Below are 20,606 nucleotides of genomic sequence, written 5' to 3' on the forward strand. Positions count from 1 at the left end.
AGAACTTACAGCCAGAAGTATTCCAAATTCCATCAAAATGTCAATACTAGAAAAAGAGTCAGAAGACAACCTAGGTATTTGAAATTGGTATTGAAAAGTTTCTACATCGTCTGGATAATAATCTCCATATCTTATGTGTAATTTAGTAAGATCCACTAAACGATCCGCCAAACTAATGTGAGTTGAAGTAAATACAGGAAATACGAAATTATTGTTAGGTATTAATGAATTAGCATTTTTGTTGCTAGTCCATAACTTGTAACCTGAGTTAAAACTTGATGGTGAAAGGAAGGTAATCACTCTCTGCGTAAAGGTGACTCTAGGTCTTTCAACAATATTGGAGTAATCAATCCACAATTCTGCACAAACTTATTCTGAAATCTGTTCCGAAATAAGTTACTTACTGTTTGTCAATAACGGAACAACATAGGGCATCACTAAAACAAAAATTGCATACAATATTATTAAAATAATAGAACCCTTCGATCCATAACTAGAGAACTTGGTTGTCACATACTCTTCGTGAATTACTGGCATTTTTTTGTATGTTGTTTGAGCGGGAAAGTCTAAAAATATTCATCGAAAAGAATGCCATTATCAAATAAGCGGGGATCAGGCACCCTTGATTACTATGTTTCGATGGCCACAAAAGGAGGAGAGGATGCAAAGCTTGAAAGTAGTAAAATTTTTCTTGAACTTTCGGAGGAGAGTAAGTATGAAATTAACATTTACTAATTTAAAATAGAGAAATTTGCACTTGTTGTTGATGCAGTAGATGCCCTCTTTCATCTAATTGAAACAAGTGAAAATGTGGAAATTATTAAAAATTCGTTGATGACAATGGTAAATCTTTGCAAAGAAAAGGCTCAGGTTGATTACTTGATTGCTGAAAAAAATTGTTTCAGACGTCTGGCATCTGCAGTATCTTTCCATAATGTTCCTTGTCAAATTCTTGCAACAAGATGCATTGGATTATTAGCAAAATATCCTACAAGTGGAATCAGATTTGTAAGTGATGGAGGGTTGTTACCTATATTATGTTCCCTTAAACCAGACCAAAATACGGAAATGTTAATAGAAATTTGTAAAACTCTAGCTACATGTAATATAAGAGGTGAGTTTTAAACAATTTAAAGGTTTTTAACAATATGTAGGAGAATGTGCAACAAGAATTGTGGAAGTTTGGGGATTGGAGTCTCTGGGAGAGCTAATTTCAAAATTTATCAGAGGAAAGGATTCAAAATCAGTAAAGATACTAACCCACCTTTCGTTGGTATTGTCTAACCTATCTCGTTTTAAAAGTATTGGGGCGAACATGTTTAAAAATGAAAAACTTCAATTAATTAATATTCTAACAAATATTTTGAGTGCATCTCATGTCACTATGGAAGCTAAGAGGGCCGCAGCAAAAACTTGCTACAATCTTGTAAATAATCAATATATTAATGACAGTATTGTTGTAGATGAAGTACTGATATCACTATTAATGAGAAAGCATTTTGAAACGGATTATCTGTTCAAACATACTGTTGTAAAGACTCTCGATTGTGCTGTGAAGGAATGTATTGAATTGAAGAAGGAGGAATTAATGATTAGGATTATAAAAAAGTATCAAAGTTTGAGCTTTACAGAATGGATAATCAACTCTATTGGATGTGATAACGTTCAAATTATAGTACTAAAAGTTTTTATTGCAAGTAAGTGGGCAGTACATGATAATGAAAATATGTTCAGTAATACCTTTCTCCACTCTCTATTAGTTTGTATGCGAGAAACTATTAGTACAACAGTAAGGAGGGTTTGTGATGAAGTTCTCTATCAGTTTTGCAATATGGAAAGGTTTAAAAAAGAGATTATTGAATATAGAGGTGTAGATATTCTAATTCCCCAATTGACCTTTAAGGAAATCAAATCAAAGCTTTGGGGAGTTAAGGCATTAGCTAGGATAATGACAAATAGAGATTATGCTTTGAGTTTCGTAAAAAATTATGGTATTGTTAAACCAGCTGTAAAATGTTTCATGATAACTCCAGCAAAATCACTAGAATATCAAGATATTTTTATGAGTACCCTACTAATAATATCTGCTATTTCTGAAACAACAGAATTTAGAGAACATTTTCTTCAATCTGGTGCTATCAACAAACTACTGGATATATTGGAAAGAGCCGATCGATCTGAGCATAGGACATTAATCTATTGCCTTAATATTATTATTGCGTATGTAAATAGTGGTAAGTTATTATTGGAAAATCATTAAAAATTTAACTTGAATGATAGCAAACTACGAAAGCTCTGGTAATGCAAACTTGAAAATTGTAAGTGAGAAGAGATTATGTAGGGTTATTGAAAATGTTACCTCAAACGATTTTTCATTATCTGGACGAGTGGTCTTGTTAATTCAAGCCTACTCACAGCATTGTATGTTTTGATTTTGATTTTTTGAATTAATTATTTAATTAGCCAATTCTCCAATATTCGATTTTTGGAATATACTCTACAACAAAGCTCTTGAGGTAATTAGATGCAATGAAGATTACAACAGCTATTTATATCAGAGAATAACTTGTTTTCAAATGCTTACATCTATTCTTTGTAAACCATATATTTTTTCAAATTTAAACCCAGAAATAATCATTAATCATTATCTCAATATTTTTTCAAAGAGTAATCCTTTGAGTTATTTGAAAGAAACATCAGCTAAAGGACTTCTCTACTTTTGTAAGCAAACACCGTCAGTATTTAGATCTATTCTTTTGGAATATGAGGAAGATTTAGTAGCTAGTCATAAGGAATTTTCATTTGGAAACAATACTTGTTTCTCCAATGTTGGGTCATTCAGAGAATTTTTAACTAGATATCTTATCTTTTTTAAAAAGGAAAAGGCAAAGAAAATAAGACGATATTTAATTTTGACTAGAATTCAGAGATTTCTATTGTTTCTTCTAGCATTTGTTAGAAGTAAGAATGAAAATGCACAATTTGTGGACACGCTAATTAGTCAAGCTAGTTCAAAATATTTGAAGATGGAAGGGGAAAAGAGAACTATAAATCCTTTGATGTATATACCTCTTGCCCACAAGCATCACTATGATATTGACACAGCTTTGATTGGACAAACCATACCATTCCAACCATCCAGCAATGATACACAAAAACGATTGAAAGAATTGGTTCTCCAAAAGTACTCTAATACTACCCCTTCAAATAGTCCCCTTAATAGAAGAAGATCAAATTCAGGATTCAGTTTTGGAACAAGAAGTTCTTCGATGTGCTCGACCCATAGTCCAGTTATTCTCATGGGTGACAAGTTTAGCTCAAATAATTGTATTACGGATGAATCAATATTCTCACTAGGCAGTACTGGAGAGTTTGGCTTAACGGTCCAAAGTAATATCAAAAAAACTCAAAAGAAAGATTCAAGTCATTCCCCTACACCTACTGTATCGCTATTAGAAATGTGGCAAGATGAATACGGAACTAAAGAGATTCTTCGGGAAACAAACTTTAAGAGTTTTAGAACTGGTTCAAGCTCTTCAACATTGCCACATATAAACTCGATGAGTACATCGACAACACCAATCCCTCACCAAACCAACAACAACAGATCACATGCTCAACGGCCAGCATCTGCTCTCTCATACAGCAAGCCAAGGAAAGAAGTGACCGATTTGAATCCAGAATTGGAACGAAGATATCTGAACAAGAGCAAAGAAATGGGAATCATTAAGCAGGGTACTACTTTCCCTTTCGAAAATCTTCTTTCTTCCAAATACAAGCAGATATTAAAATAGTTCCTATTAATAAAACTATGTACAAGGTTTGGCGGGAAATAAAAAAAGAAAAAAATGGACACTATAAAGATTGAGCCAAAGCTCATAGATATCAATTCTGAAACGTATTGGGGTATGATAGATAGGTTGTATGCTCAATGTGAGAGAGCTATGGTAAGTAAATTACATAATTATAAGATTCCGAATGGTTTTATCATTACAGGATAACGGTTATATTGAAGAAAACAAAGCTGGTAGTTTTGAAGACTTTTTTCCAAAGCTGCTGCAACTCCAAGTTCCTGTTCTTGAGGGAACATCAATTGATGACCTTATAAAATTATTCTACGTTACACAAATGTCATTGGAGTAGGTATTCAAAAATTATTGAGTGATAATTATGTAAAAGAATTTCGCAGGATAGGGAGAAATCTTCAGAAGGGGAAATAATGGAGTTGGAAAAACAAAGTAAGAAAATACAAAAAGAATTGGAAAATGAAGTGAGGAGTCATCAAGATACAAAATCGTTACAGGAACAACAAACAGTTACAATTTCTAACATGGAAAGAAGTGTTAGAGAAGCTAATGAAAAAATCAAACGACTACAAAGTGAAGTAAATGAACTCAATGTGCAAAATAAGGATTTGGATTTGAGACTTAAAACTGACATGGATCAAAATGTAAAAAGTAAAAAGGGAATTGAACGAGCTCAAGAAGAAAGACAAAATTTACTATATGAAATCAAAGCGTTAGATGAAAAATTAAGAAATGCAACAAAGGTTAACGAGAGAAAAACTAAAGATATGGAAGAAATGACAACAAAAATAACAAAGTAAGTGATTTTAGAAATGTGAATTGTTCAAACCAATCTAGTTTCGAGAGAGACCTCCAAGAAAGTAAGATTCTCACAAGAGAAATGAGTAGAACAAACAAGAAATTAGAGGAAGAATTGGACATTTTAAGATCAAACATTGTTGAGCTTGAAAAGGAGAAACAATCCATCACTTCAGCAGTACAGAAAAAAGTTAAAACTTTGGAAGAACACTCTTCAAATAGTACTAATGAAATCAAAGAGCTTCAGACATATATTTCCCAACTCGAAAGAGATTTGAATATTGAGAAGGAGAAATTTGAAAAAGTTCAACTGCTGTCATCAGATAATGAATCCAGGATTACAGAACTAGAAGAAAAGATCTATCAAAAGGAAGCAATTATTTACAAGTTAGAAAACGAAATTGAGGAGATTCATCATCAGCACCAAGTTCAGAGTCAAGGAAAAGTTGATTCGGATGGAAGAAGCGAGGGTGAAAACACCTCTATTAATCAGATCAACACATATCAGGAGCAAATACGAAAACTCAATTCACAATTAGAAGCTATCACCTCGACTCTGGACGAAACAGTTTCTGAAAGTGCAAGAAAATCTAAAACTGTTGAAGAGTTGACAAAGAGTGTGTCCGACAGAGAGAATGAGGTGGCCACAATCAAAGCAAAATTACGTGAATATGAAAAAGGTGTTTCAGGTCTAGATCAAGCCTTGAAAGAAATTAGATATTTACGAGAGCAAATATCTCTAAGAGATAAGGATATAGAGGAGTATAAAACTAAGCTTAACACTTATATTATGGGAATACAAGAATACGAAGAAGACAACAAGTATTTGAGGAACAAGCTGGGAATACCACTGAATGAAAATTTGAAAAAGTATGCTCTTAAAAACTTTGCTGAAATTCAAATACAGACAGATACTATACCTCCCGAAATTATTGAAAAAGAGGTTGTGAAAGAAGTTATTAAGGAAGTCCCAGTTGTAAAGTATGTTCAAAAGGATGCTCATAAACCAAAGGCAATTGATAAATCGGTACAGGTACAGATAGTACTACACCCAACAACCCCACCACCACCAATACAGAAAGTTGAAACCGTAACCAGCCAAAGAAATGTAGAAACAAATAATACCGAATCTCAAACTGAAAATAACTATAGAAACTCTCAGACGCAAACATTAATTGTAAATGATACCCAAAATGAAGATCTTATTGCAAATTTGAGAAGAAAGATTGCCTATCTGGAATCACTATTATCTGCTACTGCTAACACAAGAGAAAATTGTTGCCAGACTATTCAATACGAGGAAGAGCCTCGAATTAATCATGAAGCTCTCGAATTGAGGAAAATTATTTTGGAGAGAGAAGAATACTATAAAAATATTATCAAAAAATTGAATGAGGCCATCGAGAAACTTAAATCCAACAATGAATCCCTCATAGAAGATGCAACAAAAATACAGACATATTATCATGGAGAGCATTCAGTCTTGGAAAGTACAATAGATGTAGTGAAAAGAGAGTCAGAAAAACGAATGGCGGATATGAATGAGGAAATACAATTCCTCAATAATGAGATTTCAAGGTTGCAATCTGCGCTTAAAAGTGAAATTTTAGAAAAGAGAAGTTTACAAGATGAGAAAAAACAAACGGATGTTGTAATTTCACAACTTCAATCTTCAAATTCAGACAAGGATTCTCAACTTGGAAAGTTACAACATCGTTTGGAGAGTTATAGAGTTTCTTGCAAATCAATGGAAAGAAGTTTGGAAGAAAAAATAGACACCATCGAGGAATTAACACTAGCTAAACTCAAACTTGAAAATAAGATCAAGAGTTTGGAATCAAAATTAAAAGAAACTGAAGAAAAATTAGAAGCATTTACCGACCATACAAGATTACTTCTAGAAAAGGAAGCTATTATAGAGAATTTAATCCTAGATAAGGACCAGATTGTGCATGAACATGAGGTTGACCTTGAATCAATTAACAAGTTCTCTGAAAATATGAAAAAAACAATAGAAAATTTGAATGAAATGCTTGACCAAAAAGAGACCACCATACGGGAGTATGAGCAGAAAATAAATGAAATAAGAGAAGAACACATGAAAGACAAGTTTGAATCACAACAAGAATTGTCTAGACTCCAATCAAGACTTAATAATGACAACAGTGATCTCTTGCAAAACTTGAAGAAGAATATTAAGAAAATAGAAAATCAGGAAGAACCTGAAATTCCACCAGAGGCTGGGTAAGTTGTTTGCTTTCTTTTAAATTTCAATTATTAAGAGTTCGTATTGAGGAGGTGGAGGAAATGATTGCAGCAAAGACAAATGATATTAAAATATTAACAGGAAGAATTTCAAGATTAGAGAATCTACTCAAGGAAAAAGATGTAATGCTACATGAGGCTATGAAGACTGTAAGTACATAATTACTAATTAAGAACTTAACATTTTCCAGTTTGATGAGATGAAGTCAAGACTAGATCAAGAAATTGAGGAGCACAAACAAGCAGCAAATGAAATGCATATTCAGCTCATCTCAGAACGAGACGAGTGCCAAAAACTTAAGAGACAACTCTCTGAACATGCAATGAAAAAGCAGCTCACTCTCCAACAAAAAAAGATGGAAAAACTCAACCAACAAAAGGAAAATCTTGAACAAACTGTTAAAAACATTTCCAACAAGCTAGTCAAGGCAGAAGAAAAAATAATGGCTTTCGAACTCCACAAAACTAATGTGGATAAATTTGAAATAGAGAGACTCAAAAGAAAAGAGGAAAAACTCCAAGAAAAGCTCCAAGACCAACTCAAAACCAGCATCAACCAAAATACGCACTACCAAGTTGTAACCGAGAATCAAAAACTGAAAAGCAAGTTAGAAGAACTTTCAAAGAAAGAAGAAATTTTAAACAAAGATAGGCAGGAATGGACCAAAAAGTTAGAGGAAATAGGAAAGGAACTTGATGAAACAAAAAAGGGTAGACAAGAAAAAGCAAACAAGATCATTGACCTTCAAAAAGAAATACAGGTCCATATCAAAGCAAAAAAAGCCCTAAAAATTGAACTTGAAAAACTACAAAAGGAGAATGAAGAGCTCTCAAAAACAAAAGTTGGATTCCACGAAGAAAAGAAATTGCATAGCCAACAAGTATCTAAATTAATGAAAAAGTATAGTGAACTTCAAGAGGAAAAAAACAGAATATCTGATGAACTAGGAAATGTAAAGAAAGAACTTTCAGAGCTTTCAAGTGATAAAGAAATAGAGAAGAGACATGCAATTGAAAAGGTGAGAGTTGAATATCAGAAAATGTTGAATAATGCCAATTCTGAAATTGATAGATTGAGAAAAGAAAAAGAAGTAGTTGAATTGGATAATAATGAAAACAAAGAGTTCCTCGAGAAGAAACAACAAGAAATGTATGGAAACATCTCCAAAGCACTCAAGGAGAAAGATGACGCTCTTAAAGAAAAAAACAAGCTTGTAGGTGAAACAAAGGAGCTTCGAAAAGAAAATGAGGAGCTAAAGAATGCTCTCACTACACTGCAGCAAGAAATATCTGAAATAAGTAAGGAGAAAGATTTAGAAAGAAAAAGAGCAGTAGAAAAAGTTAAACAAGAATACCAAAAACAATTACTTCAAACTAATTCAGAAATTGATAAGATGAAAAAAGAAAAAGAAGTAAGTGAACAAGAGGAACAAAAATCATCTGCCAAACTGAAAAGTCAACAATATTTTGAAAGAAAACAACAGGAAATGTCTTTAAATTTATCCAAAGCTCTTAGAGAAAAGGAGGAAGCTATCAAGGAGAGAAACAAGCTTCTCAATGAAGCTAAGGAGTTGAGAACCGAAAATGAAGAATTGAAAAACGAGTTGAATGCATTTGATCCAGAATTTTTCGAAGACATTGAAGATCTAAAATATAATTATGTTCAAGCATTAGAAGAGAACAAATTGTTCAGGAAGAAACTCCAAGAATTAAATGTTTCAATAGAGGAGGATATTCCCAAAAGAAGAGGAAGATAATCATTACCAATTAAATTACTTTCTTTCTATCTCTATTTTAATATCCCAAAATGCCTTAATAAGTGAATCAAGAGCTTTCTTTTCTCTATCGTTCAATCTATCGATAAGAGGTTTGAATTTTTCTGGATGTTTCTTATAGACTTTAAAGTGTGTCAAAATTTCTTTAAATACATGGGCAACGAGATCATCATCAAAAACCTGCATTTCCTTCTCTTTTTCCTTTTTGTGGTCCTCTCTTTCTCTGTCTTTGAGTCTTTTAGTCATTTTGTCTGGGGTGTAATCTCTAAATAAAATATCAAGAAATAGAGATTGGTCCGATTCTGATAACTTTTCACATAATTGCAGTAATTGTTGAGGATTTTGGGTGTAGTGAATTAAATTACCCTCAAAAATTTGCAGAGCCTCTTTCACAGAATCTGAAGCATTTTCTAATAACTTTTTTGTTACACTCTCATCACCAATATTATCCAAATCATCTTCCAGATCATCTTCAGTCAAGTTTTTCCATATTTTAGAATTAATATCACTCCCAATCATGGCTGTATTTTTTACAGCTTCTATAACTTGAGGATCATTGTTAAAATATTTAATTGCATCATCAGGTTCTTTTTGTAATAAATCCATCAATGAAGACAACTCGTTTGGAAGTAATTTTGATATGAAATGGTCGGCTGCGTTCTTGTCTGTAATCATGGATTGTCCTGATTTTAATAATTCAATATAAATTTGTTTCAGTTTAGATTTGGTCACATTTTGTTTGTCTTGTGTGAGAGTATTTAAATTTTTGAATTCTTGAAGTAATTGTTGTTTAAATTCTTCATCATCTGATAAATCATCAAATACATCATCCGAGTCATCGGAATCATTTAAAAATCCTTTTGAAGAAAGATCCTTAGCAAGTTTTTGTGTAAGTAAATCAACAGTTTTAGTGTCAATTTCGGAAATTTCTTCATCATCAAATTTTAGAGTGCTACTTGTTGATTTTGATCCTAAAGATTTTTTTTCTGCGTTTGAATCTCTATTCTTCTCCTTGTTGAGTGATTCCATCAGATTTTGCATAAAAGAATCCGAAGGATTGTTGTTCAACCTTTTGCTCATTTTTTTGGTTCGTTTTCCCGCCTTGTTTTTTCGTTTTCATTTTTTGATTCTTTTGCAGCAGTTACCTGAAAACTACAGCAAAAATCCAGATTAAAAAAAATGAGCTTAGAAGCCTCCCTACTCTCTAAGAAGATTACTCTTTCTCCGAGAGTAAATTCTGATGAGAAGGATTTCTTTTCGGAAGATTATGGAGAGGAATTCGAAAAGCCAATTATTATGCAAGAGGAGATATTATTGGATGGGAATAATAGTAATTTTTTTGATTTTAAACCAAATCAAGAAGAGGATCAAGTTCTAATTCCAAAATATAAAAAAAACAGAAATGCAATACCAGGCAAATCAATTGAGTTACAAGGAGTAGATAATAGTAAACTAGTCAGGGGTAAGGATACCATTGAAAAAATTAAACGAAAGCACAATATTGCAAAAAATACTTCTCCCCTTAGGCCTAGAGTCACTTCTCAAACACCTGATCCTATTCCCCAACAAAATTCAATTGTACATGTCCCATTGAGTGAATTTTCAGCAACACGGTTAGAAGTTCATTTGCCACAGTCACTAAATCAAAAAACTAAACCTGTCAAACATCTTATAAATAACCAAGAAGAAATGATTAGTATTGAGGTTGTTAAAGATGTTTATGCATCCTATATGAGTGAATCAAATTACGAAAACGATGATGAATATGTTATTAATATTACTAAGGACGATAGTTCCACAGTTTCAAGTGGTAGTGAAGTTGGAGGTGACAACTTTGAAATAATCAAAAGCAAAGTGTCAATCCAACCAGATTATTCGACTGTAAAAATGGAAACAAAACAGATTATGGAGGAGGAAATTAAAACTATGAAAAATATGAAAAAAAAGGTACCCTCAATTGCAACTCAACAATTGGATTTTTTTAAACGAAAGAGCAGAGATCTTTTTACAGACAACTTTAAAGACTCATCATTCAAGAAAAAGAATTATTCCCAGGTAAAGAGCAAGGTAAATTCAATGTTATATACTTCTGACGAGGAAAACGAGGATATAGATATAGAAAGAAGAGATGACTCCCAACTTTCAATTAAACTGCCTTTTCTTGACAAGAAGAAAAAGAAGAGAAAGACAAAGACAGATTTGACTCCAGAAAAAGTACCAAAACCAGAACTCACAACAACATTCAGTGTTCAATCATTTTCAGAGTTTGAAGAAGTTGATTTTTTCGATGGAAACGAGGATATGGGAATTGTTGACGATGTCATTAAAGCAGCAAGTGCTCGAGGGTGTTCCAATCTCCCAAAAACAAAAATCCCAAAAAAATATCACATCATTGAAACAACCCCAATAGCTACAAGAGATGAATTAGACAAGAATTCACAATATAATATCGAGAAAAAACTATGGGAAACAACTTTATTTCCCTCCAACAAACCAACATCTAGAATTGAGGTTGTTCAACTGGCTAGAACTTTTGAACAGATGCTTTCTGAATTGAAAGAAAAGAAGAAGGATGAGGCATCAGAAGTTAACGAGGAAATAACGATATTGGATGTGATAGCATCAGAAATATCAAGACAAATAAGTGGACAATGTGCTGAAAGAGGTATTCTTCTGGATAAACTCGTTTCGAGATTCAAAAGATTAACTTCAAAATCAACAAAGATAAGCAAAGAAGCTGCTAGTAAACTAGAAGATATACAAGCTAGAGAAAAGCAAGTTAATTCTATGGTTGATTTTTATACAGATTTGGCTAAATCGAAAGAAGACCAATTAGCAAAGAAGGAAGAAGAAATAATAGAACTATTGGATCAAATTGAGCGCCTTAAATCACAACTAAGACAAACAAAAAAGGGAATACATGCAATGACAAGTGAATATTTTCAAGAAAGAATTCGACAAGAAATGGTATCCAAAAGTTTGCAGGTAACTCCAAGAGAAAACCCTAACTATATCATGGAACCAATTAAGATACCAACACCAAGAATAATAGAAGAAGAACTGAAAGAAAGTCTTTCTCATTCAAATATTGAAAAGAAAAAAATTCAAACTGAAGAAAGATCTGTAAATACCCCAACAATTGAGGGAATCAGTTTGGATAGCATTAAGGAGATTGAGAGATTTAATTCTCTATTTGTTAAAACCCAAGTTGAAGAGGATGAAGTAGATATTTTCCAAAGGCACAAACCTAAACCAAAACCAGAACCAAAACCACCTCAAGAAGTACTCAAAGCAAAAACAAAAGAAAAGGAAACTCAAACAGCCCCCGTTATCATGAAAAAACCAGAAGCTGAAAAACCCGTTCATTCACCTCGTACTGTTTATGAAACAAAGTACAAACAAGGATCCATTAGAGACAAAGCAGTGCAGGTAATAACAGCAATTAAACCACCTACACCTCCACCTCCACCTGTAGTTGTTGTTCAACCAAAACCTGTTCAAATACTCCCTCCTCAACCTCCACCTGTTGTTGTTGCAAGTGTATCAACCCAAACATTCCTTGCAGGAGAGGTAATTAAACCCTCTACAGAACGTCAGAAATCTGAATCTGAAAGAAATCCATCTCCAACAACTATCAGATCTGTTTCACCTGTTATCTCCCAAATGAGGTCAAGTTTGGACAAAAATGAGGTTATCAAGAAGAGAATAGATAGTAACGTAAATTCGCAACCAGAATCAAGAAATAGTAAGAGAGATAGCATCGACTTTTTAAAGTACAAGATGAAACTTGTAAAGCCAGAAGATATCTATAGTCTTTTCAAGGAAATCTTAAGCTCTGATAAGAGTGTGAGAAAACAAACATTGAGATGGATGAACAAGATGATTTTGGATATTTTTTTGGAATTATCAGCTAGTGATTTTTTATTCCATAATAATGAGCTAGTTCTGATTAGAAAATTTGTTTATGATTTCTTCCTTCTAAAATTTGGTTTACCCACAATTGCTTTAAATGTAAGTTAAATATTTTAGTCACATTCACAAAGGATTAATTAGCATTTGGCAGAGTTTTTGATTAATATTAAAAGCAAATTTAGGGAGAGTATTAGAGTTCAAATGTTTACGCAGTATTGTGTATTATCTGAATGGATTGGTAAAAATATTTCACCAGAATATACAATTCCTACTCTCCAATTTTACTTGTAAGTATACATGATGCTTTCTACAAACTAACTTGCAAACAGAAAGGTATTAAATTTTACCAGAGGTGTTCTCAACAAGAGAGCTTTACACGAGTTAGAAGATGGTTCGCTTTTTGTTTCACTTTCTTTTGTACATAATTTAATGGAACGAATGCAACTACCTCTTCAAATGGACGAATTGCAAGAATTTATTATCCAAATCAAGGAACAATCTGAAGATAATTTGTAAGTTTTATGAATAGTTTTATTGATTATTATATATAGCGTGTATTTTGATTATTTGCTTAAATTATTGATTGAGTTATATCACAATAAGGTGATTATTAAAAAACGAAAATTGGCACCAGCAGCACATGACTCTATTGGAAACAAACAGGCTGCAAAACCACAAAACCAACAAATATCGATAACAATTTCTTCCTTTAAGAAAATGCTTAAAACTTATTTCAAAAAACTCTACATAGTACGAGATAGAATTGCAGGTCCAAACGAATTTATTACAAAGAATGAAAAAATATCAAAGTCCAATCTATTAGAAGTTTATCACCAAACAACAACTATTTTCCATGAATTGATTGAAAAACGAGTGAAAGAAGAAGAAAGATTCAGAGTATTACAATCACACAATAATCTTTGGTCAACTTTGGAAAGACAAAACTTAGAGGATGGCATGAATTCATATAGAATGTTTGTCATAGATGCACTTTCCAATATGCACGATGAAACCTTCAAAGTGTTTGCGATTATGATTCAAAAACTTGTTCCTGTTGTTGGTAAATAAATAATCCTTTGAGTTATTTGAAACATCAGCTGGGGACTTCTCTACGTCAGTATTTAGATATCTATTCTTTTGGAATATGAGGAAGATTTAGTATGAGTTGTTTCATCAAAATACAATTTTTTATTTAGATTTTACATTTGCTAACAGAAACAAGTTGCTTAACAACCTTCTTTCCGAGAGTAGTGACAGTATCCTTATTTCTAATTGGACATTTTCCTGCAAGCTTCAATTTTCTTACCAACTTGAGAATTCGTTTAGGAAGGTGCTTCTTTGGATCAAACTTTCTGCCCAATCTTCTCTTTAATCTGAGGACACGTCTCAACATTCTCTTGATTCTCTTAACAGTCTTCTTCTTTACAACAACAGCGGAAGCTCTCTTGATAGCAATGGTCAACCTACGTGGGGTTGGTTTCAATGCTCTCTTCAAAGTCTTCTTTTGGGCCTTCTTGGCAGCTTTGTTGGCAGACTTCTTAGCCTTCTTGACAAGTTTGTTAATCTTTTTAGCTTTCTTGTTGACTCTATTGCAAGCTCTTTTGGCAGCTCTTCTAGCACGTCTAGCATTCTTTTTAGCAAGTTTATAAGCACGAATATCACTCTTCTTACCAGTCTTTTCAGCACGTCTCAAGAGTTTCTTGACAAGTTTTCTGGCCTTTCTAGCTTGCTTCTTCAATCTTCTAGCAATTCTTCTCAATTTTCTGATAAATCTCTTTTGCTTCTTGATGGCAGCACGTTTCTTCTTCAAAACAGCCTTCTTAGCTTGCTTGGCAGCCTTCTTTGCCTTCTTAATAGCAGCACGTCTCTTCTTTTGTTGAGAACGTTTAAGTGCCTTCTTGGCCTTTCTAACTCTTCTCTTTTGCTTTCTTTCAGAACGCTTGATTGACTTCTTTTGAGACTTTTTAACTACACGCTTCTTTTGTTGTTTCTTTTGAGAATTCTTCTTAGCAGCTCTTCTGGCAAGTCTAGCAGCTTTTCTAGCAATTCTTCTTTGTCTGACAAGTCTTCTCTTAGCCTCTCTTCTAGCACGTCTAGCAGCTCTTTCAGCATTTCTTCTACGAAGTCTAGCAGCTCTCTTGGCTTGTCTAGCACGTCTTCTAGCAATTCTTATGGCACGTCTAGAAGCTTGATCACCAGTTGGCTTTTGTTTCTTTTGTTTCTTTTGTTTCTTTTGAGCCTTCTTGGCGGCCTTCTTAGCCTTCTTTTCAGCCTTTTTAATCTTCTTTGTCCATTTCTTGGTCTTCTTATCATGGAGTTTTTCAAGTTTAGCAATAACCTTAGCAATCTTCTTACCAATCTTATCACCAGTTTGAACTTGATCAGCAACACAAGCTCTGAAAGCCAATGGATGGAGTCTGGCAGAAATACCAGCCTTCTTACAAGTCTTGGTGGCCTTCTTCACAGCTTTCTTAGTGGCCTTCTTTGGTTTAGTATTTCTTTCAATTTGTCTATTAATATGATCATGTAAAACACCAGTAGCTGATTTTTCAATAAAAGCCTTACTGACACACAAACCAGATTCAAATTCAACATCCTTTGGTGAGTCAACAATCAAAGAAATATGACCAAATGAACCCATAGATTGTTTCCATGAAGGAGCTCTATACCAAGTAGCAGTCAAGTGAACATCATTGAGAGAAACAATCATTGAAGTTTGAGAAACTCTCTTGAATGAAGCACCATTACCCAAGTCATTGACCTTACCTACTTCAACAACAGCTTCCTTACCATCAACATAGAATTTGTCATCTTCAACATTATATTCAACAATTCTATCGTTATTGAGTTTAACAGCAACAGCAGTATTGACACTGACAGCACCCCATCTACCAGTTCTAGAGTGAGCAACAAATTTACCATCTTTAGTAGCAGCCAAAACGTAATCACCCTTTCCGTAGAAATCGTATGCACGTCCTCTGAAGTCGACATAATGTGGATCTCCTTCTGATTTACACTTTACAAATACTTGCTTCTTCTTAATCTTCTTTTCCAATTTCTTTTGCTTCTTATCAGCAGCCTTTTCAACCTTCTTAATTACCTTGGCAATAGTTTCACCAATTTTAGTACCAGATTGAATTTGATCAGTGACGCAAGCCTTGTAAGCTCTGGCATGGACAGATTTATGAATACCAACCTTCTTACAGGTTTCCTTAGCTTTTTCAAGTTGTTCTGGTGTAGCCTTTTTTGGTTTCTTACTTCTGACAATTTGTCTTGAAATATGATCATGCAACAAACCATTTGCAGACTTGTTAACATCATTCTTGTTAACACACATGCCTTCAGTGAATTTAACAGTACGTGGAGCTTCAACAACCAAAGAAATATGTCCAAATGAACCCATAGATTGTTTCCAACCTGGATTTCTATACCAGGTAGCAATTAATGAAGCTTGATTCTTAGCAACAACAGTTAATTGAGTTGCAGAATTACGGGTAGCAGAAGCTTCACCACCCAAAGTAACTTTTTCACCAACACCAATATTCATTTCCTTTCCATCAAGATAGAACTTATCATCTTCAACATTGTATTCAATAGTGTTCATATTATTAACACGAACAGCAATAGCAGTATTGACACTAACTCTTCCCCATTGGCCAGTTCTAGAGTGAGCAATAAAATTACCATCTTCAGTTGAAGCTAAAATATAATCTCCCTTTCCATAATGATCATAATAAACACCACCAAAGGTAGTAAGATGTGGATCTCCTTCAGATTTACATTTTTGAATAGATGTTTCAACAATTGGTTGACTTGCTGAAATTTTGGTAGCTCTTTTTCCAATAATTCTTCGTAAAACTTGACCAATTTTACCACCTCTTCTAGATTCAACTTGGTTTGATGAGAAGATAACTAACAAAACCAAGGAAACAAGAAGGAGAGCGGTGACAGTTTTAAAGTTGGCACCTCTCATTGTTTTGTATTGTGTGTATTTTTACGTTTTTTTTAATGATGTTTTTTCTCTCTTGTGAAATGGGCATTTTAACGAAACAAGTGACAAGAAACGAATCCAGTGATTTTAAATAGGGTGACACGACATTTGATTGGGTCAACTGTTGATGATTTTATTGTGGGCTTTTCTTACAATAGTTCAGTATTTTACCAGGATCAATGGATAGTTTGTTGGTCTTACCAGACCATGTTGAAATAATATTAAAATAAATAATTTAAATAATTAATTCTAGTAATTTATTACAAAATGAAATATTTACAAATTATTCTTCAGTAATCTACAAACAGTACTAGTGAATGATGACACTTCTGAACAAACCTAGGTGTTGAAAAAAAATTGGAATTGTTTAAAAGTCATCATCCAATCTGAAAACCTTATCCTTCTTTGAGGACATGATATTTGCCTTGGCATATTCACCAACTTTCTTTTCAAAGAAGTTTGTCTTACCACTAACAGAAATAATGTTCATCCAATCGAATGGATTTGGAGAATTGTAAATCTTATCATAACCAAGGGATACCAAAAGTCTATCAGCAACCATTTCAATGTATTGTTGCATTAAACGAGAGTTCATACCAATCAAATCTACTGGCAAACTTTCACAAATGAATTCCTTTTCAATTTCAACAGCTTCAGAAACTAGTGAGTGAACAACTTGTTGCGGCAATTTGGTAAACTTCAATGTGGAATATAATAAACAGGCAAAATCAGTGTGTAATCCTTCATCACGGGAGATTAATTCATTGGAGAATGCCAAACCAGGCATGAGACCACGTTTCTTCAACCAAAAAATGGAACAGAAAGAACCAGAGAAGAAAATACCTTCAACACAAGCAAAGGCCAATAAACGTTCGGCAAATAAATTCTCATTATTGATCCATTTCATAGCCCAACGTGCCTTCTTTTGTACAGATGGAACAGTATCAATGGCATTGAACAAACGATGTCTTTCTCTTTGATCCTTTATCAAAGTTTCAATGAGTGTACTATACATTTCAGCATGGATATTTTCAATAGCAATTTGGAAACCGTAGAAACATCTCGCTTCTGGTATTTGTACCTCAGCCATAAATTGTTGGCACAAATTTTCATTGACAATACCGTCGGACGCAGCAAAGAAAGCTAAAACACTCTTGATAAAGTGTTGTTCGTTTGGTGTCAAGGTGGTCCATTGTGTAATATCAGTGTGAAGATCAACTTCTTCAGCAGTCCAGAAGGATGCCATGGCCTTCTTATACATTTCCCAAATCTTTGGATATTCGAGAGGGAATAAGACAAAACGGTGTGGATTTTCCTTCAAGAGGGCTTCTTCCTTTTCTAATTGCTTGTATTGGTCAAATAATTTGGGATCCATAAAATTCATCTTGTATGATGCTGGAGTAACTCTATTCGGATATCTTTTGTTTTTTCACCACAAAGTGTTATTGTGTTTTTTTTTTGGATTTTGTTTGTTACGAGTGTAGGCTGGAAGTGTTTTAAAGTTGCAAAGTTTGTAACGGTTTTGTAATGATTAAAAAACTAACCGTTATAAAATTGAATTTCGATACCATCTAAAAATATTTTTCTTTGTCTCAATTTATTGGTGCATATTTTGTTTATCACACCTCATTCCTTTATTATTTGATAAAACTAATAATCTTGTTCATTAATGCCTAAAGCTCTTTGTCAGGATTCTTTGGTATTGTATCAAAAATTGAACTCCATTATTACGTCTGCAAAACACAACAGAATTTCAAAGGTTGCGTGCTGATGTGAACAAGAGAAAACTTTTTCTTTACAGTTATAATACGAAAAAAATTACATCTCTCCTTCGTACTTCAAATTCAAAATCATCTCTGTTGTCTATATGGCAAAAAGCTTTAAGGAAAACTCTTGCTACCAGTAGAAATACTTGTTCTAGTAGTGTAGTAATTTGTATTGTTGCATCGGCTGGGTGATACACAATGGGAGGAGCTCTATTTAGAACATGTGGAGCTCAGGACAATAACATTATAACACACAAACCCTTAGTAAATGTTGATGACTCTCCAAATCTTTCCTCAACAACACCCTTAAAACAACAACGAAAATCTATTGTTGATTCTAGGACATCCCTCCTAAAATCATCTCTTTCATCTCCTTCTAAACTTTCAATAGGGCACTCTACTCACAAACATGACCCTGACCTAAATCCTCTTGTAAATAAGACCTCCAGGCATGATAGGCATCTTGCAGCAATAGCTGCAATTGCAAATAGCACCGAAATGATCTCTAACACCTATCCTCAAATGAATGATGAAGTGCTATCATTCTCTCAATCAAAACAACCGGTTTTGAGAAAGGGAAGAACCCTTTCTATTCTTTCCTCTTCAGTAACTACAGAAACTCTGAAGGATGTATCTCCTCTACTCAACGAGACTACAACAATAGAATTGAATCCAGGAAATAGTTGTTCAAACCATCCAATTTCACAACCAATTCAAATAGTTGCAATTAATCCTAATTTCACCAATCCTTCTGATGTTTCAAGCAATACTAGTGGTGGTGGTACAGGTGGCGGAGGAAAAATAAGAGTTGTAAATTTGACAGACACAGAAGATACTCTAACTGAGGATGGATATGTTTATTACGGAACTCTTAATGACAAGTTTAAAAATTTTAGGGCATCACTAACAAACTCTCATTCCTTTACATTATCATCAAGTATTAATAGGCAATCAATGGGCTCTCTAAAGAGAGGAACCACTCCAACACCCGTTTCGGCTGGCTTGACAATGTTTGTTAATAATCATGAAACTCCTGATGAAGAAGGGTTAGACTTTTCCTCAATAAGTACATCTTCCCTTGTGAGTGATGCTGAAAATGATATTTGTAACTTTGTTCCGTCTTCCTCCTCAAACTCTACATCAGGAACAAGTGACACACCTCTTTTTGAACCTCAATCATCTCAAGAACTTCCAATGTTTAATAGAAAAAGTGTTGATCTAAGGACATCCCAGAAATCTGATACTGTAAGGTCTTCAACTGGAAAAAGAATACCACTAAGTAAGAGATATGGTACAGTTACTGATTTAAATCAGGCGATCATGGAAGAAGAGCAACATATTAGATCTATTTCTGTTACACATTCTCTATCTTTAAAATCAAAACTGAACAAGCTACAAAAAGAAGTACAAACAGTTTCTCAACTCAATCACTCAATGAACGAAGATGCCTCTCTCAAATCTCTAAAAGATTCATCCAACATATCCTCTAAGCGAACAACAACTCCCAACAAAAATAATAGAAGAAAAGCAATGACTCCAAATCCAGAATCTAAACGAATTCCAATGACTGATGAAAAACCGATGGTCATGAGTATGAGTTTAACTAATTTATTCTCCAATACAAAATCAGTTTCCTGTTCTCCTGAGATCAGTCTATCTCCTTCTTTAGACAATCCCAGGGACTCATTCAAGAAAAGATCAATGTTTTATAACAGCACTCAAAACTTTTGGAATGAGAACCATTCCAATGACACATTCAAAGAACCCTCTGTCAAAAAGTCCCTTGATCATTTTAACTCTAATGTTAGGTCATCCGTTTCAATGATAACTACTGGCCCAATAAGACCAACTCTCCCTTCAATAGGAAAAAAGAAAGAACTTCCCCTAATAATTGATACTTTAACTAACAGGATTACAACGTCATCACCCACCCAATTAAGTGTTTTCAAATCATTCAATAATGAAACACCAGAGAGATCGACCGCTCCTACCACAGATACCAATGTTGGAAATTTAGAAGTGAAAATAATAATAGAATCACCAAATGAATCACCCTCTCTACAACCAAATAGAAAAGCTCCTCTTACATTAAAACAATTGAAAAAACAACGTCTTCAACAATTAAAAGAAAAGAAGGAAACAGAGGAAAGAATGATGGAATCTTTGATGGAAGAACAATCTGAAATTAACAACTACCTCAAAGCAATATACAACCATGAATATTACGACATTTCATAAATATGAAGTTGATTTATTGGATCTTATATCTTATAATTAACCCATCTAAAACCAC

At 33.6% G+C, this 20,606-nt stretch overlaps 5 protein-coding genes across 5 annotated transcripts; 3 read left to right on the top strand and 2 right to left on the bottom strand.

Moving 5' to 3' along the window:
• Nucleotides 1–1,384: 1,384 nt before the first annotated feature.
• Nucleotides 1,385–3,794, top strand: NAEGRDRAFT_52981 (uncharacterized protein; the record flags this gene model as incomplete). Its single annotated transcript, XM_002671287.1, has 2 exons — nucleotides 1,385–1,697; nucleotides 2,950–3,794. 2 exons carry the CDS (start codon nucleotides 1,385–1,387, stop codon nucleotides 3,792–3,794), a joined length of 1,158 nt encoding a protein of 385 aa, XP_002671333.1.
• A 6,029-nt stretch (nucleotides 3,795–9,823) lies between these two features.
• On the top strand, nucleotides 9,824–13,624 carry NAEGRDRAFT_52983 (uncharacterized protein; the record flags this gene model as incomplete). The annotated part of the gene is made up of 2 exons (XM_002671288.1): nucleotides 9,824–12,655; nucleotides 13,271–13,624. 2 exons carry the CDS (start codon nucleotides 9,824–9,826, stop codon nucleotides 13,622–13,624), a joined length of 3,186 nt encoding a protein of 1,061 aa, XP_002671334.1.
• A 103-nt stretch (nucleotides 13,625–13,727) lies between these two features.
• On the bottom strand, nucleotides 13,728–16,562 carry NAEGRDRAFT_59485 (uncharacterized protein). The gene has a single exon (XM_002671339.1). It carries the CDS (start codon nucleotides 16,527–16,529, stop codon nucleotides 13,749–13,751), a length of 2,781 nt encoding a protein of 926 aa, XP_002671385.1. The 5' UTR covers nucleotides 16,530–16,562; the 3' UTR covers nucleotides 13,728–13,748.
• Nucleotides 16,563–16,784: 222 nt separating this feature from the next.
• Nucleotides 16,785–17,995, bottom strand: NAEGRDRAFT_56348 (uncharacterized protein). Its single transcript, XM_002671340.1, has one exon. The coding sequence runs from the start codon at nucleotides 17,929–17,931 to the stop codon at nucleotides 16,915–16,917; it is 1,017 nt and encodes a 338-aa protein (XP_002671386.1). The 5' UTR covers nucleotides 17,932–17,995; the 3' UTR covers nucleotides 16,785–16,914.
• A 516-nt stretch (nucleotides 17,996–18,511) lies between these two features.
• NAEGRDRAFT_73674 (uncharacterized protein) lies at nucleotides 18,512–20,551 on the top strand (the record flags this gene model as incomplete). The annotated part of the gene is made up of 1 exon (XM_002671289.1): nucleotides 18,512–20,551. The coding sequence occupies one exon, from the start codon at nucleotides 18,512–18,514 to the stop codon at nucleotides 20,549–20,551; it is 2,040 nt and encodes a 679-aa protein (XP_002671335.1).
• Between the last annotated feature and the right edge of the window lie 55 nt (nucleotides 20,552–20,606).

Source organism: Naegleria gruberi, assembly GCF_000004985.1.
Source record: "Naegleria gruberi genomic scaffold NAEGRscaffold_62, whole genome shotgun sequence".
Lineage (NCBI taxonomy): Eukaryota > Heterolobosea > Eutetramitea > Acrasida > Naegleriidae > Naegleria > Naegleria gruberi.